At 41.7% G+C, this 15,467-nt stretch overlaps 1 protein-coding gene across 1 annotated transcript in view; it reads right to left on the bottom strand.

Moving 5' to 3' along the window:
- The window catches only part of unc5db (unc-5 netrin receptor Db), a gene marked incomplete at both ends in the record, with an annotated part of 140,883 nt that extends 131,941 nt beyond the window's left edge, over nucleotides 1-8,942 (bottom strand). Inside the window, one exon of the mRNA XM_080530556.1 lies at nucleotides 8,861-8,942. Coding sequence (XP_080386682.1) covers nucleotides 8,861-8,942 — 82 coding nt within the window. The remainder of the gene's footprint in view (nucleotides 1-8,860) is intronic.
- Nucleotides 8,943-15,467: the final 6,525 nt, after the last annotated feature.

The following is a 15,467-nucleotide window of genomic DNA, read 5'->3' as shown; positions in this document are numbered from 1 at the left end:
GAAGAGGCTAAAGAAACAGTGGAAGACCATCACAGTTTCAGTAGCGAGCTGAGGCTAGGATGGATTAGAAAAACACAGTGGTCGATCTGTGGATGGGAATGTGTCAACACGTACTCGGTTGCCGTTGGAGCCAATTTACTGCTTGGCTCTGCAGGATACTCTCCATGGTTACCGTCCTGGCTCATTGTTGCAGGGATGAAGTCATGCTCTCCGGCACTTTATTCGTTTCCTTTTAGCTTTAGAAACGTCAACTACTCTCCACATGCAGAAGAAGTGCACAGCTTGTCATTGAAAATAAATACACATTGTAAATCACTTTGAATACAGGGGTTTTTCCTGCATTGAAAAGGCCTAGGCCTAAGCCTTCTAGGAGAAATCGTGCAAGAAAAACCATGTAAAAACGGTTACAAATTGTCCATGCATTTATCGCTGCAATTCGGTCATCCCAGCAGCAGGTGCTGTTAGACTATTGTTACATTATATACGCAATACCCGTGGAAGACAGAGAACAAGACGGAAGCGTCGATGGCATAAGCAGGTGAGCCGAGCGATCATACAACAGTGAGAGATGGACGTTTATCTAATTCATTTGTGTGGAGCCCCTTAACTTTCCAGTTTATTAGCAGTAGCTGTAGTTGTAGCTGTAGTTCGGAGTGCACTGGTTACTTTAGACTAATTCAGCCAGGCTCATAGTTGGTAACTACCCTTAGCAGTCCGGACCACTCTGCTGATGAAGAATGCTAGCAAGACTTTGTGGTGAGGTTCACAAACAGGACCATTATTTCCTCCGCAGCAAGGAATACAATTCATGGGCCTTATAGCACTGTTATGCTGTAATCCTGAGTTTATCTGGACACTTTTACACTGACTGCCATCACTCAATATCTGTGGCATGAAACATGTAGGCCTACTCTTCACTCACGCACATGGCTGGGCCAGTAAGAGGAAGGTCAAAATAATTGCTTGGACATTCATGCCATTTTTGTGAGCGGGAAAAAATAAATTGCATGAATTTCCTATCAATTCGGTTTTTTTGTTTTTTCTCCAATCTCACACCATCAACAAAAAAAACAACTCTAGGTTTTTTTGAGAGATAATGCAGGAATCAGGGGGAAAAAAATATCTCCCATGGCTTTTTTCCCTCACCCATGTCCCCTAAGGGTCTCCGTACATTTGTACTCCCAGTTGTTCCCCCAATACATGTGGTTTACCCAGTTAAATAGCCTGGCTAGTTAGGACACGTAATACTGCATCATTACAACAGTCATAAATTAACATTCATTGTCGAACCAATACAAATTTAGAATAGAGTAACCGCCCCACAACACCAACAATAATAAACAATTCAATTAACCACCCAAAGATTGTTTAAATAGGTGATTGTTCTTGTTCATTGACAGGCCACAAACAAGAGAAAACGCAAGAAGATCACAGATTTCTTTAAAAAAAAAAAGAGCCCGATATGAGGAAGATGAGGATGTAGCAAGGTAAACACATTAAACCAGACAATAGATTTTTCCAAAAACATTTGTGTATTCTCTTGATTATGTTTGTGTGTGTATTAGACATTTCTATCTTTCTATTTCATTATAATAGCTAGGTATTAGAAGTGATTTTTCATATGTGGTAAATAACTAGCCAGCCAGTCAGGTCTGATCAGCAGGATGAAGTGCAAGAGCAGGTAGATGAGGCTCTGGTGAGGCTCTGGTGAGGCTCTGGATGAGGTCAGCACAACGACTATAAGAACAAGCACCGAGTTACACAAAAAAAAGGTGCTTCACCTCCACTTCTACAACCGAAGCCTTATTTTGAGTCAGGAGAAATGCTGGAATCGCAAAGAATGGAAGTGAATTCCTTTACTTGGACTACATCACTACATGACTTTCAAATCTGATGAATAATATGCCCTGTACAGACCTAATTGTTATCAAACTAATTTGTACACAACTAAATACTTTTTAGGTCACCCGATTCAATATTGTTCAGACTGCACCTGTCAATACTTGTATAGAGAAAAAACTGAAGTGGGCTAGCCTACCACCAGGATTTACTGAGATACCCCACTCAATCAAAAGGCCATTTGTTTGAGATAGTGAAATATAGATTTCATCCATGTGCCATACATCAACATGACATATTTTTCTATAATAATAGTGAATTCTCTCCAACTGAATGAGAGATGGAGGCTTTGTTTTCAACTGACATACCTGTAACTACATGGAGGCGTAGGGCCGGGTTCCATCAACATCTGCCTTAACAATGTTTGCCTTTGTTTGAAAATGACTACCTTCAAATACATACGTCTTATTCTGAAAACTGGAAGCATTTGTTGAGAGATCCCACCACCACAGGAAGAAAAGTGTGTGTGCCCTTGTATATATACCGCAATGCGGGTTCAATTGAATTGAGTACTTAGAGGAACTATGGACATGATAGTATTCTATTTCTGAAACTTTCTGAAAAATCAATCACTTTCAATCTCCTCAATCAGAAGACCTATTGTTTAGATGGAGAAACTAAAGCACCACAGCAATGTCATGCTAATTTAGAATGGCTGCGCTAAAAGAAAAGATTTTTCATACTGCCGTAAATGGTCTTACTAAGTGTGTGTGTGTGTGTGTGTGTGTGTGTGTGTGTGTGTGTGTGTGTGTGTGTGTATGCATCCAGTAGGTGTTATGGCTGCTTGGAGCTTTGCTAAGGATGGTGCTATCGTAAAGAAGGCTTGTAAAAAGCTCATCTGGTGCGCACCATCTGTAAATACTGATATGGCAAAGTTTGCATAGTCTGTATAAACAACTTGACACCTCGGTTTTTAGAGAACATGATCAGATCAATGTACGACAGACAACAAAACCAACGCACAGGCAAACAAAAGACAAAAAGACAAACACAAAAAATTCTCAGTACAAAATGTGCAAAATAATCACATGCACAGATTGACAATTCTAGATGAGATGGTAAATCGTAAACCACACACACCCACACAGATAGAGCCGCACAATACCCATAAAGTCCAATCTTGGGCAGACTGAATACAAAAAAAAGACTGGAATTAAAATATCAAACTGGCAGGTAGTTTCTATCTGCAATTATGATCGGCATTCTGGTCACCCTTACTTTATAATTTTAACGACTAAAACTAAAATCAGAGCCCTGAAAACATGCGTGGTGCATCGGTAAACTGTTACAAACATACTAATGTTGAATCTGCATAATTTCACCCAAAGACAATTAAGGACATGGTATCTGCCTTAACCAAGGAGGATTTGCAAACAGAGACGGAGGTCCCATGTTATGCATGGCTGCTTGTAAGTAATTGCTTTTTAGTACAAAGTGGAATTATTTTGGTGTGATGAAGGAAACACATGTAAGCAACTTTGGTTGATAATGTGGAAGCAATCGCATCATTTCAAAACAAAACCTCCCTCATGTTCTTCCTCCGTGACAAATACACTTGATTGTGTGTCAACGTCAAGGAGCTGGATAAAGACATGAACATTTTTGTATTATAATTTATTTATGCATTCCTTATTTTACCAGGTAGGCTGACTGAGAACATGTTCTCTTTTAGCAGCAACAACCTGGGGAAGAGTTGGTAAATGGACTGCACTTACTGTATATAGCGCCTTTATCCAAAGCGCTTTACAACGGCCTCTCATTCACCCATTCACACACACATTCACACACCAATGGCGGCAAGTTGCCATGCAAGGCGCCGGCCGGCCCGCTCACTGGGAGCAATTTGGGGTTCAGTGTCTTGCCCAAGGACACTTCGGCATGTGGCCAGCCGGGGCTCGAACCGTCGATCTGCCAACCTGCCGATCATTAGACGCCAGCTCTACCTCCTGATCCACAGCCGCCGTTGCAGTGGAAAGGAGAAGGGATGAATTAACCAATTGAAAGCAGGGATGATTAGGCGGCCATGATAGTACGGTATGAGGGCCAGATTGGGAATTTAGCCCCGACACCGGCATTAACATGCCTTCTCTTGCGATAAGTGCCATGGGATCTTTAAGACTCGGGGAGTCGGGGACAATATCATCTGAAGGATGGAAGAACAAAAGAACACACACTACTCTAATGGTCTCTTGCACAAAGATGTCACTTTACTTCTGCCTCTGTTTCTGGGATGCATGACGCAAAGGTGTCATGCAAGCACAAGGTCACATGATGCAAGCATTCCAGACCTTGGTTTAATGAGCCCCTTGAGGGCCACGTTGCCCAGACTCCGAGAGAAGACTCTCAGCTGTGTGAGGCTCTTCATAGTTTTCCTTTTCTCTTTGTTGTCATCAAAACATTCCGAAAATTGTTAACCAGACCATGTCTCACAAGGCAGCCTTCTCTATAAGGGCCACTTCAGATCCAAAATAATCATCATGTACATGATTTAGCACTTGTCACAGAGAGAGGCCAGTCTCCCCTCAGTTAAAGTGAATTAAAACCCGTGGATAGATAAGGCCATCATGACAAATATTGGATAATGGAATTTGATACAATGCTTTTGTTCTCCTTGGGGGAATTCCAACTGTATACATTGATTTTCTCAAATGTTCCATGTTAACAGTGAGAGGGGGAGCCTATTCAAACCATATGGAGTGCAATTTGAGGCGAATGATCCACTTAAAATGCTGTCTCTTGCAAGGAGAAAGCAAGATAACTGTTCGATGGTAATGCATATTGCCATATACAGTACATTAAGCAACATTGCAATGCTGAGAATAGTCGATCCACTTACAGGATACACTGCACCCTCATACAAAGAGTGAATTCAACCATTGAAATGGATGTATGTATAGTATACAGTGGGGAGAAATAAGTATTCAACACATCAGCAATGTTTTAATTCAACATCTTTCTATTGCAGCTATTCACATGAAATTTAGACCAAACATTGGTATTAACGCAATGAAACTACACAGCTAAAGAAATTGTAACAGAAAAAAACTGTAAAAAATCCCTTAACTAAAGCAATCCCAGGCAGGAGGCGGTCTAACAGCACAAAATGCCTATCCTTTTATTACCATCATCATTATTGTATATCACTTTTGAATGTACAGCCATTTGGTTTCATTTAAATGTAAATCTGGGCACTGAACTGCACACATTGACACCACCGGCAGCCTGAAACTGATGATTCATTCCCGTACGGCAGTGAAAATATCAGAGCCCCCTGCTTGCTCTGAGAGAAAATAACAGATTTGACCTTCGTCTCTTTTCATCAAAGCCCTGCACCCTGTGAAATAAAAATAGTGAAATTCTACAAAAGTATTCACGTTTTTAGGGCCTCTCTCTCTCGCTCTCTCTCTCTCCCCCTCTCCCTCTCTCTCTGTCTGAGGATGTAATTCAAACTGTGTTTCAATCCTGTTTAGGACCCCTACAGTAACCGAGCGAAGCACAATCAGCAGCTTGGGGTCATGGTTGAACTGAACTATAGAGCTATTTGACAAGTCTACATGTCAACTGTCTGCATGGGGGAGAGAAAAGGGGGAGGGAGGCTAGTCTTAAAGGTTAGCTCATGCATGTCCTGTAGGCTTACTGAGCAGCATGAGATGGCTGTAGAGCTGACAACTATCTCTGTGTAAAGAGAACAGCACAGTGGAGCTCCTAGGTTTTAAAACACACATCGCTAGCTTACCGAGCTAGTTAGAATTATGCCCTGAGGAAAGGTTAAACGCAATTAACATTGTTTTTTTGTTTGTTTCCTTAGACGTTGTTTTGTGGAGGACGTGAATTCAAACATTCATTATCGTGGTGCGCCAAAAAAACAAAAAAGTGTTTGTGTTCACCTGGTAACCTACTATCTATTTATTGAATTGGGGCCTAACTCAATAATGAAACAGCGATGGAACCTATTCACTTCTAGCCTAAGGGTACACTGATAAATTACCTTTCAATAACATTCAAATTCTATTCTAAATGCACAGGGTAAATGAAGAATGTATGTGGAGGGACAAACACGTACAATATCCCACGTAATTGGAAGCATAACACTGCTTCAGTGTGCACTAACCCAATGAAAATGGATTGACGTGGGCCATTGCTTGTCTAATTTGTTTGTCCTTCACTCATCCGTGGGTAGAGAGTATGAAAATGACATTTCACATTTACACCAATGTGATTAATGGCATATACAGTATACAAAGCAAAGCTACATCTGCAGAGCTCTCTCTCTTTCTACATCACTTACTGACAGTCGCAAATCCATCATTAGCGTTATCATTTGAATCTGAATATCAGTTGTACGTTTACAGAGAGCCATGGCCACATTTGAGTGAACATTTGAGGCAATAAGATGTAACCTAGCTGCTGCATTTATCGATGAATTAATAAATCACCCCTAGTCAACACCTTCTTTAGCCATATCTAGGGATGCTCCGATTTATCGGCCACCGATTTAAATCGGCCGATTTCACTCCAAATGACTCGATCGGTGATCGGTAAAAATGGCCGATCGCAAAAACCGATCTTTTTTTTTTTTTTTTTTCCCCCCTGGGGAAGACAGATAACTGAACAGAAAACATAGGAGGACGTAACAGTATGTAAACCATGAAGGCCACGTTTATGATGTCTTTTATACAGCCATATCGACTGACTTGGGCTTCAGGCCCTAACTGGGTGATAGGCCAGACTTTTACTATGCCATAAAAATGGGTCTGCGTTTGCTTGGTGCCTAATGGATCAAAACTTTTGTCTAAAAAGCAAAAAATATGTAGGCTATCCAGTCAGTAGGCCTACAGTTATGTATTTTTTTTAAAATCGGTATCGGTTGATCTTGAGGGAAAAAATCGGTGATCGGTATCGGCCCCAAAAATCCAGATCGGAGCATCCCTAGCCATATCCCACGTTTATCACGTTGTTCACATGGTTTAAAATCTCCAAAGATAATGAATTATATACTGTAGCCTTCAGTGTTCATGTTCCTATATAATGGTGCAATATGTATATAGTACATAGTTATATGTATACGATATTCAGTATGAAATAGCATAATAAACAGGACGATTCGACATGAAACCACAGTGGTGCTGGAACATCCTCTGTGATCCAGAGGTACAGTAGGTCTCCTTGCACCTTGTAAGAGAGAGAGAGAGAGAGAGAGAGAGAGAGAGAGAGAGAGAGAGAGAGAGAGAGAGAGAGAGAGAGAGAGAGAGAGAGCACACAATCCTTGCGTGTGGTGATGAGTCCAGATTGGGACTGTGAGGCTCACAGGGTAGATAGATACAATTGAAAAACCTTTTAAAGTTTCCCCTGGGCCGCACTGTGCTTGTTCACAGCAGTATTGCACGGGAGAAACCTCAGTTCACGACCCCTCGCGTGATTCTCATTCCCGGCGCATAGGCAGCGCATATCTCCATTGATCCGTAACAGCTTAAATCGGAGTGGTGGTGGTCAGGGTAGGGTCCCAGTGCATTAAAAGGCCACCGTGTTTTGGGCCGTTTGGTTAATAGAGTCAACCTTGTGAAGAAGGGTTCGTGCGACACCTGTCTAAACACTTGCATCCTTCAAGAGTGATGTGTCACACGCAAAGGGTAACAAGGGATCTACAACTGCACTGGGCACGTCAGAAGAATAGCCTGTGTAACCCTCTGTGGGAGAAACAGAATGCATCCTCATCAACATCCAATCTATACTGGAAATAGCTTTAATTTGAGGCATGGATGCACAATAACCCATCAAATCTGTAGCTCTGGGATCAATGTGTTTGTACCATGATGACCCATGGAGTAGTCTCACATAACCTCATGCTCACCATGGATTAGACAAAAGCACAATGCCCCCAATTAAACAATAGATCAAGACATCAAATTCTTCAATCAGTCCAATAGGTGAGGGTTGACAACATCTACAGCATTGCAGCACACAGCACCTGAACCATATATCGGAACAGATATCTAGCCCACCCTTTGTGGGAACACATTAATAAGACACTGATTGTCCTTGTTGTCCATGGGCAAACTCTTAACTTCCTTAACTGCTAATCGATTGTTAAAAATAGTGCCTTTTAAGTGTTCTTGTCAACAGTATTTATGATATTGGTAGGCCTAATGTGTTCTCTGAATAATGCATAGAATGTAACAAGTAATCGTTTCACTGCAAGTGCCATGGTTAAAGCTGTAAGGAGACATTCTTACAACACAGTCAGTGATTATTGACTTAATTAACTTAATTAATCAACTTAAGAGTCCAGTTCAGTTAAATAACATATAATGTATGGTTTCAAACATGTTTGTTTAAGTCCTGATTTGCTAGATATCAATCTTAGTTCAAATAATAATTCGTTGTAGGCTACTATCACTCCACTCATGCAAAAATCAATGAGGCGTTATGGTGATGGAGCCGGTGTTGCGCCTGTTGCATCTCTCACCTAATGTGTCCATAGGACTTTAAAACAGGCTACTTACTGACAGCAACCGCACACTGTAGCACTGAGAATACTATAGTGGGTGCAGCTGTTTGGAGAAGCCAAATAGAATTTCGTTCGCTTCAACAACGCCAGATAGTGAACGTGGATGGAGGCTATCGGGACGGCACGTTCTTGGCTGCGCGCAGTGCAACAGGGAGACAGCCCGTTGGCTGTAAAGGGCAAGTATAAAACAAGGTGATGGATGTCGGTGCAGATGCTCTCAGAAAAAAGGTTCTACCATACGCTTCATAAACAGTGTATGAACTCATTCACAAATATAAAAGGAAACATATATGAGCAACGTGCAACTGACGCGCATCTGAAAAGTAATTGCAATAAATCCAATATCAACACATTGATGAACAAACACACACACGCACACGTACACACACACGCGCACATACACACCTACTACAGGTAGTTTGGGTTTGGTATATGCACCGGTTTTTATCTTACCTTTAGATGTCGTACATGTACAGCAATAAACAAGGAAAACGAAGCCCAAGGCAAGGTAACGTCCCTTCGTCAGCGCACCCATAGTTGTCTCACTTTCCAGTGAGTGCGCCGTATGGGGGGAGAATTACCCCGTTTTCACCATCTCGCAAGCATTGGCAGGGTGGCAGTAACAGGTTCCTTCGTAGTTATCAATGGCCATGGGACAGTCTTTTTCACTGAATGAAATGAACCTAGCGCTGACAACATTGGAGGATGCATCTTCGCTTCACTTTTTGCATTGTGCGCGGGCGCTCCCAGCTCGGACTTTCCTAATAGCCCTCGCGCTGTGGACGACAGTCCGGAGTCAGCCAATGGCACGTCGTGGTGGGCGCGCGCGCGCGCGGGGAGACGCCTTGCTTGGAGTTAACAGTAGACATTACCCTGTTCTCTGCTAAATCTGATTTTTTTTTCCTTTTACACAACATCCTACATAACTGCAAATCTTAGAGGTTGGCAACAATGTGCACGGTTGGCTACACGTTATTTGACTATGTTAGGGGGGGAGGCGGGGTGATGCCACCGACCCGACCGCACACGTGCAGCAGTTAAAGCGTTAGGTCTGTTCATCATTCGAGGCAGTTAATTGTTTTATATTCGTTGCCCCCTCGGGTGTCTTCATATCCCTATTCGAATTAATTATACGATCCCTATCATAACAAAAAGGGAAGGTCCATTACAATCAAGTTTAGACTCTCGTGAATGTATAACCATGAACCTCAACATAACGCACTTCACTTCACCTGGTTATTGGGGCGTTAGATATTCACCTGGAACCTCTCCTTGGGCTTCACCATTTTTCACATCACTCTATTCAGCTCCGGAGTGAAATTGGGCTGCTGGTTGTGGTCCAGGAAAGTCTCTTTCTCTTCCAGGATAAATGAGGTGCATGAATGCCTGTGGTCTTGCAGTTTAGCACAGCTCTCACCCCTGTAGATTCTACTATATCTGTGCCCCTCGCCCAACTTGTTAGAGGTTGTTTTCGGTGCATTGCTCTTCAGATGCTGCCATCAGGGCCAGTGTCAGTGTTCCCTTGTCAGGTAGTCTTCCCAATCTGACAGAAAGTGTGTTTTTAAGAGTAATCATGTGGAAATGATTGTAAAATAACAATGATAGTGGCTTACACTTTTGACACTTGGTCCTCCAAAGCCGTTTCACAATTACTTATTGATGACAGCATGAATATTAATATTACAAAACGTTTGCAATTTTGATGAATTAGGCTACTAATGATTGTCAATCATGTTATACCCTTCTTCATCACATTTATGTAAATATTATATCAGTGATTTTGATATTCCTGTGCACTTTACAAACCTTTTCCAGATGTGCATATTTTTTATTTATTTATCTGTAAGACTTTTCTGGACTGCACTTATAGACTCACTTATATAGACTGACTTGAGGCTATAGACTGACATACTGTATACACTGACTTATAGGTTGTAGACTGACTTATATAGCGCCTTATTCCAAATCGCTTTACAATGGCCTCTCATTCACCCATTCACACACACATTCACACACCAATGGCGGCAAGCTACCACGCAAGGCGCCAGGCCTGCTCATTGGGAGCAATTTGTGGTTCAGTGTCTTGCCCAAGGACTCCTCGATATGTGGCCAGCTAGGGTTCGAACTGCCAATCTGCTGACCTTGCGATCATTAGACGCCAGCTCTACCTCCTGCGCCACAGCCGCCATCTTGGAGAACCTATGGTGGGTTCTGTTTGGGGGCTCCAACTGAACCCCATGACTGAACCAAACCCAACATGATAGGTGACAGACCGGAACCAGGTGGCATATTTGCTGATGCTGTCACAACAACCAAAATAAATAAAACAATTATTATTACACCATTATGCACCATAATTATCATGGTGAAAGCGAATCATTGAATTGAAAAATAATAATTAAATTTTTAAAAATGTTTCACTATATACATAATCTAACAGACTGAAGAACAGCTTCTACCACAGGGCCGTCCAGGCCCTGAACACAGCAAAGACCTAGGTCCTGGGCCCTGGACAGTCTGGACGGATTGATGGCAGCTGCTGGACTGAAAAAATCAGGTGTAGTGCTGAGGCACAAATATGTACATTTCAAGCCTGCAAACTGCGACACTTTAAATAAATGTGCAATAACACTATGTGCAATATGACAACCCTAGTCGTCTATCTGTACAGTATAGTATAGTGGATAGTGTACATAGCCTTTATTTATGTAAACCAGCTCCTTCCCTTCTTGTGTTTTTTTTCTTTCTTCCCTAGCACCAGGGGAGCCACCCCTCCTAAATGTCGTTGTTTGGTACCTGTACTGTAGCAATGACAATAAAGACCATTCATTCATTCATTCATTCATAATATACAGTCATGTGAAAAAGATAGGACACCCCATGAAAACCTTAGTTTTTTTCAATGTATTTAAACATATGGATATTTGATCTTCATTGAACAATAATATTGAACAAGGTAATATAATTAAACAAATAAAACAGAAAAATATACAAATATTTTAAATGACAAATGCAATTTCGTTGTGAGGAAAAAGTTAGGATTTACCCATGTATTACTACTTCAAATGGCTAAAATTAGAACCAAGTGCATCATATCAGGTGCAAATGATTAGAACACCAATAGAGAGGATTTTGGAGCAGCCTGTCTTATTTAAACCTCAGACATTTCGTTTGGTTTGCTCTTGATTGTTGAAGTCAGTGGTGTCACCTTGGCGAGATCAAAAGAGCTCTCTGAGGCCATCAGAATGAAGGTTGTAGTGTATGAGTCTAGGAAGGGAGTTAAAACGATCCCCAAACAATTAGAATTCAGCCATTCCATGGTCTGGAAAATAATTTACAAATGGAGAACATTTAAAACAACTGCCAACATGGCCAGGTCTGGCTGTCCTAGCAAGTTCAGCCCAAGAGCAGACCGCAAGATGCTTAAAGAAGTCTCCAACAATCCTAAAATGTCATGCATCTACCATCAGAAAGAGACTGCACAACTCAGATTTTCATGGGAGGTGTGGAAGGAGAAAACCCTCGCTGTCAAAAAAAAACCATCAGGGCAAGACTAAAGTTTGCCTGGGAACACTTAGACAAACACCAGGACTTCTGGAACAACATGCTTTGGACAGATGAATCCAAAGTTTAATTATTTGGGCACAGTAACAGAAGACATGTTTGGTGCAAACCAAAGACAGCATTTGAGCACAAGAATCTCATACCAACTGTGAAGCATGGGAGTGGAAATGTCATAGTTTGGGCCTGCTTTGTTGCAGCAGGGCCTGGTCAGCTTACCATCATAGAATCCACTATGAATTATTTATTGTATCAGAGGGGGCTTGAGGAAAATGTGAGACCATCTGTCCAAAAGTCTAAGCTGAAGCGGATGTGGACCAGGCAACATGACCATCAATTCCAGGAATGACTCAAAAGAAAGAAACAGAGAGTTCTGGAATGGCCAAGTCAAAGCCCGGATATTAATCCTATTGAGATGCTATGGGGTGATTTGAAACGGGCTGTGCATGCAAGACACCCCTCAAACACCACACAGCTGAAATAATTCTGCATGGAGGAGTGGGAAACCATCTGCCAGTTGATGTAAGAGACTGGTAGACAGTTATAGGAAACTAATCTAATTGAGGTTATTTCAGCCAAAGGGGGCAATACCAGGTATTAGGGCATAGGGTGTCCTAACGTTTTCCTCAGTAGGAATTGGCATCGTTGTTCATTTTCTTCTAATAAATTATTACAAAGTTAAAATGTTATTGTTTTTGTTTCTGTTACATCACCTTTATCTATAGATATTGTTTGAAAGAAGATCGAATATTGATATGTCCATATTTCTTAAAAAAGAACTAAATACTTTATTTCATGGCGTGTCCTAATTTTTTTTCACATGAGGGTCAAATCCACATAGCTAAGCCTACTGTATATTCTACAACTCACCCAATAAAAAAAAACAGCAGTGAAAAACATGCACAAGTGATTGATCATACAAGTGATTGAGATACAGTAAATGTTTGAACAGTATCGGACTGTTTTCTGCCAGCACTGAGTGAACTCTACAACCTACTATTATAACAGTTGCTGCCTTTTTGGCAAGAGATGCGTGGTTTGACACTGTTTATTGAGTACCTTTCTCCTGCAGGGTACTCACGGTGCACATCTTTGATGCTGTTATGAATTGATTGAACATCTTTATTTATTTATTTTCCGTGTGCCGTGAGTGCAAGTTCGGTAGTCTGAAGACTCATGCATAAATGTCGCCGTCACTTTTCTGTCAAAACTATTGAGTGGCTCGTAACGTGGAGCATCCTGCAGGGAGAAAGCTTAATTTCTTCAAGGGAACATGCTGAAAATCCATAAACAAACCAGCACAGAGTGTGTGATAGCTAGGCTGCCTGAAGGCTTTGTCTATTGGAAGATTACTGTAGGTACCCACAGGGGAGGTTGTAACAGATGAGGTGGCCCTCACATGCATACAGATGTGACAGTTGAGCATGTGCGTGGGTTCTTAATCAGGGCTACGGTATGTAAATGCTCTGCTTAGCAGGTGAATGGCTACTATGCAAAGCTTCTCATGCTGGCCATCAGGTGGTTCTCTCCCCTCACTGCTGGATGAGATCCGTGCTTCACAGACTTACCAGGCAGGAACAACAGGCTACTGAAGGCTACAGTACACAGGGTTTTATCAAGGGGGGTAATATTCAATACAGTCATTTGCTGTGAAGTTTGCATAAACGCAATTATGTAAAATATGTATTATTAAAAAAAGAGATTGTGAGTTTTGTTGTTTCATTTTTTACAAGGCAATTGCAATACAATCTTGAAAAATGCCATGTCTTGCCTTGTAGCTATGCATTGCGATTTGAGTGATATCCACATGCAATCTTACACCTAATTTCTGTGGGGGGGCGGCACATAAATAACATCTTATTGCATTAACCTCGCCGCTACCTCTCAGGTTTGTTTGCTTTTGAGTCAAATTTAAAGAGCTTTTCTATCATTTGTCATTATTGATACTTTAACTGACTTGTCACCCCTGTTTATATTTATATATGTAGAGTATGTGTAATACCTTATTGTTTTCAGGAGATCCAGAGCTTCAAACACAAGCCAACATGATGTAGTGGGATAACAGGTCATATTTGTGTAGGTGTAGGTCGAATTGCAATTAAAAAAAATTGACATAAACATGACATGTAATGAGGTCGAACAGAGACCCTCCTTCAAAAGATCAACAACCTCGTCCTCACCATTGACGGCTGTTCCATCTGCCCCTCCTCGGAGGTCAGGAACCTGGGGGTTATGCTGGACCAACCCTTTCCTTTGAACCCCACATACGGTCAGTCACCAAGTCTGCCTTCTTTCATCTCAAAACCATCTCCCGTCTCCGACCCTCACTCTCTGATACCCCTGCTGAAACATATTCATGCTTTTGTCACCTCCCGTCTGGATTATTGTAAGAGTCCTTCTTGGTGTTTCCAGCAAGGATCTTCCAGAATCGGCTACAATGTCCAAAACTCACCTGCCAGGATCCTCACCCGCACTAAACTAATCTCCTTCAAGATCCTCCTCCTCACCTTTAAGGCACTCCATGGCCTGGCTCCATGCCTACCTAACTGACCTACTCCACCCCTACACCCCTGCATGTGGTCTCCGATCCTCCGATGCTGATCTCCTCGTCATACCCCGCACTAGGCGACCCACACTTGGCGACCGAGACTTTTCTGTTGCTGCACCCAAGCTGTGGAACTCCTAGTAGTAGTAGTAGTAGTAGTAGTAGTAGTAGTAGTAGTAGTAGTAGTAGTAGTAGTAGTAGTAGTAGTAGTAGTAGTAGTAGTAGTAGTAGTAGTAGTAGTATAATAAAGATCACCAAGAGTAATTAACAAAGTCATGATAGGCAGAGTTTGGCCATTGAGAATGACTCATCCTAAGATGGATGTGGCTTCAGAGGCATTATAGTCTGATTGGCCGACCAACTCTTGAATATGCACTACAACAGTACTGTCACTTGTGAATTATTACACCCATTTGTCCACATATTTCAGCAGGTTTCCATGGCCTGTGAAGATACAGGGAAGGTCTCCAGACAAGACAGTGAGCAAATTCACCACTCAGGGTGAATTCTTTAAAGCTATCCGGCCTTGTCATGTGTTCTCTGTGATCTTTGAACTACAGGTGCTCATCCTCAAGGTCTAGTAGACCTATCAACACATTAGTCTTCCTTAAGATATGACACTCGAGTCTTGATGAAAAAATGAGAACAAGAGAGAATGTCATTTGTCATGATCATGAGCTTTGACTACATCAAGTAGTGTGCACAGCACTGTGCAGTGGATGGAGCTGCCTCACTCAGAGCTATGAAGCTCTCTACTCAAGGTAGTGAATGATGTGGGTTGCAGTTCATTAGATTATTTAGAACAGGATCATTTAGATATGTCTATGGAATGCCTCACAACTGATCAAGGCAAGATACAGTGGTCTAAAGTCAACACACCCCTTCACTTTTTCCACATTTTGTTGTGTTATAGACTCAATTTAAAATTAATTAAATTTTTAAAATACATATATA

The sequence above is a fragment of the Nansenia antarctica genome (genome assembly GCF_963989245.1).
Source record: "Nansenia antarctica genome assembly, chromosome: 5".
Lineage (NCBI taxonomy): Eukaryota > Metazoa > Chordata > Actinopteri > Argentiniformes > Microstomatidae > Nansenia > Nansenia antarctica.
This window is presented reverse-complemented; position numbering and strand designations above follow the sequence as displayed.